This window comes from Penaeus japonicus, unplaced genomic scaffold (genome assembly GCF_977035675.1).
Source record: "Penaeus japonicus unplaced genomic scaffold, GWHDUDI00000001_assembly GWHDUDI00000042, whole genome shotgun sequence".
Lineage (NCBI taxonomy): Eukaryota > Metazoa > Arthropoda > Malacostraca > Decapoda > Penaeidae > Penaeus > Penaeus japonicus.
The window spans coordinates 7276784-7279283 of record NW_028234444.1 but is presented as its reverse complement, the minus strand read 5'-3'; the positions used below and the strand labels follow the sequence as shown (position 1 = coordinate 7279283).

At 35.2% G+C, this 2500-nt stretch overlaps 1 protein-coding gene across 1 annotated transcript in view; it reads left to right on the top strand.

Moving 5' to 3' along the window:
• The window catches only part of LOC122244912 (FK506-binding protein 39kD), a 9024-nt gene extending 7947 nt beyond the window's left edge, over positions 1 to 1077 (top strand). Inside the window, exon 10 of the mRNA XM_043002875.2 lies at positions 89 to 1077. Coding sequence (XP_042858809.2) covers positions 89 to 170 — 82 coding nt within the window. The 3' untranslated portion in view covers positions 171 to 1077. The remainder of the gene's footprint in view (positions 1 to 88) is intronic.
• Positions 1078 to 2500: the final 1423 nt, after the last annotated feature.

The window sequence follows — 2500 nt, the reverse complement described above, 5'->3', positions numbered from 1 at the left end:
TGATTTATATGAAAGTGCCTGATATTATGTCACTTGTAATGATATAATTCCAGATTTCTGATGAATACTCTTATGTCTTCCACCCCAGGTATGGCGAGAGGGGAGCACCACCAGACATCCCCCCCAACTCAACTCTAGTCTTTAATATAGAATTAAAGAGCATTAAGTAGATGCGAGATATTGGTTTGGAGAGCAGCAGTTTCCTAGGCTGTAGAAAGAATATTTTGGTGCTTTTTTTTAATGTGCGTCTTTGTTTTTTTGTTTTTTTTTTGTAATCTATTTTTCGGTACTGTTTTTTACCTTTTTTTCTGGCCTTGTGCTTTTTTGTTTCTCGTCTGACTAAAAGAATGAAACTCATTATTATTATTATTATTATTATTATTAATATTATTATTACTACTATTACTATTACTAATATTTTTCTGTTGATCATTATCAGTTGTCATCATTATAATTCATGAATACTTCATTTCAATTTTATGATGTTCAATTATGTAATTCACATTATATGTAAGATAGTAGTATAATGAATAATAATCAAAGGAAGCAGTACTACAGAGTAGGATGGGGATACTTGCATCATTGTTGTCATGCTGCTAGCTCTGTTACAGTATCAAATTTTCCTCATTGTTGGTGTGACGGCTTCCTTTCTCGAGGACTTATAATGTACTCTAATTTTCCCGTAAAAGTATTAAGAGTGTCAATGTTACAGTGTTGTTATTGTAATCCGTTACAAATTCAACTGCATTTATTCTTTCCGTTCCTGAAGCGAGAACAAATATATTTTGTTTATGAATTTTTTTGTTTCCTTTTTTAAATTTTTTTTTGAGATGGTCTGAAAGATTTGTTATTGACTGGTGAGTGTGGCATTGTTTGAAAATATTTAAAAGAATGAATTTATGGAAGTGAATTTTGAATTTGGACATAGTGAAGATTATGGCAGGTATTTCCCTTATAATTTTCTTTTCGATTCTATTTTTCTTGATGTCTGAAAGCCCAAAATAAAAATGTATAACTGTTGTAAAGCAATGTTAAATAAACATTGGACGTTTTGAAACATTTCCATATTAATTTGTATTGTTTTTTTACTTATCCTTATATACGTGAATCAATGAATGAGACTTTTATACAGAAAATGGTTATTAACCTGTTAACTCTGCTTGACCAAACTGCAATTTACGTCTTGCCTGAGTCAATAGTTGTATGGCGTACGTACCATGACATCACTGGTCATTCCTCCGGTTGCCATGTTATACCATGAATCATATGTAATAATAAGGATGAAGAAGCTTCAACAAAAGACTAATTTGCCATCTTATAAAACCACATTACTTCCTCTGAAAAAGTGTAATCCACATAACGGCTAATAGAGAGTTGATGCAACTTATACCGGCCTATAATACCTTCGATATTGTCTCTCAAATGGCTAGTAAAGACCTCGGTGTGGTAAGGCAAAAATGACATAAAAGGGTCACCAGAATTTCAAAAAACATCCAGTGGCGGGTCACATGGGACTGGACAATGATTAAAATAATACCTGAGAAATGATCAAGAGTGAAGACCAAACGCTCTGCACAAACACCTGGATTGAGTAAGCTTTATATTGCAAAAAAAGTTCCACATGGCGTTTGTGATAATTTCTGGTTTATTGCACTAAATGTCAAGTATTGCAATTATTATGTGTGAAGTTAAGATTTATGTCGGGTATTTATTATGCACACTGCACAAAAATTACACATTTATAGTGAATAACTTCTTTATCATGGATAATTTTGCCCATAGCTAGTTCAAAGTGCAAGTGAAGAAGTAAGGAAAAAAGTTTTCAAAACCAGAGTAAAGATATCAAGGACTGAAACCACATCCTTTGAATCTTTTGTACAGGCTTTCCCAACATCTGTGCAACGTTGCTTGGCAGGCATTGCATGGCAACAAAGCGCATAACCTGCATGCTAATACGAACAATGACGAAGTAAAGAGGTAGAGAGGTGGAGGGACAGATTATCTTATCACAGATAGAAAGGGAGTACCGGTAAGCAGAGGTGACAGCTGGATTATTAATATGGCGATAATTTGATTCGACCTTCCAAAGGAGTGAAACCACATAAAAGCCCCAAATGTGGGAGAAACCTTCCACATGGATGGATGAAACACTACCCGAAGTATTAAGGATAAGCCAGATTTGCGGAGCAGATGCTAGGCCGGGCTTGTATGCACTGAGGCGAGCCCGCCATAACTCGGAAGTATTGGCTAACCCTGTAGTCTATTACGTATTCACCGAATGTCTATCTAAAATACTAAGGGAAAAGAAAAATTAATATGCCGGGAAGCGCATATACATGTTGCAATCGGCTTGTAATCCTGATCAGCAGGGTTGCAGTATGACGTCAAGCTACTGGTACTTGCAAGGGCGCAACGTAAGGATCAATTTTTCTTTTGTTTTTCCCCTTGTCTTTTCTCTTCCAATGTCTTTTATCATGTAAGCCTTTGTTTCTTTCTCTAG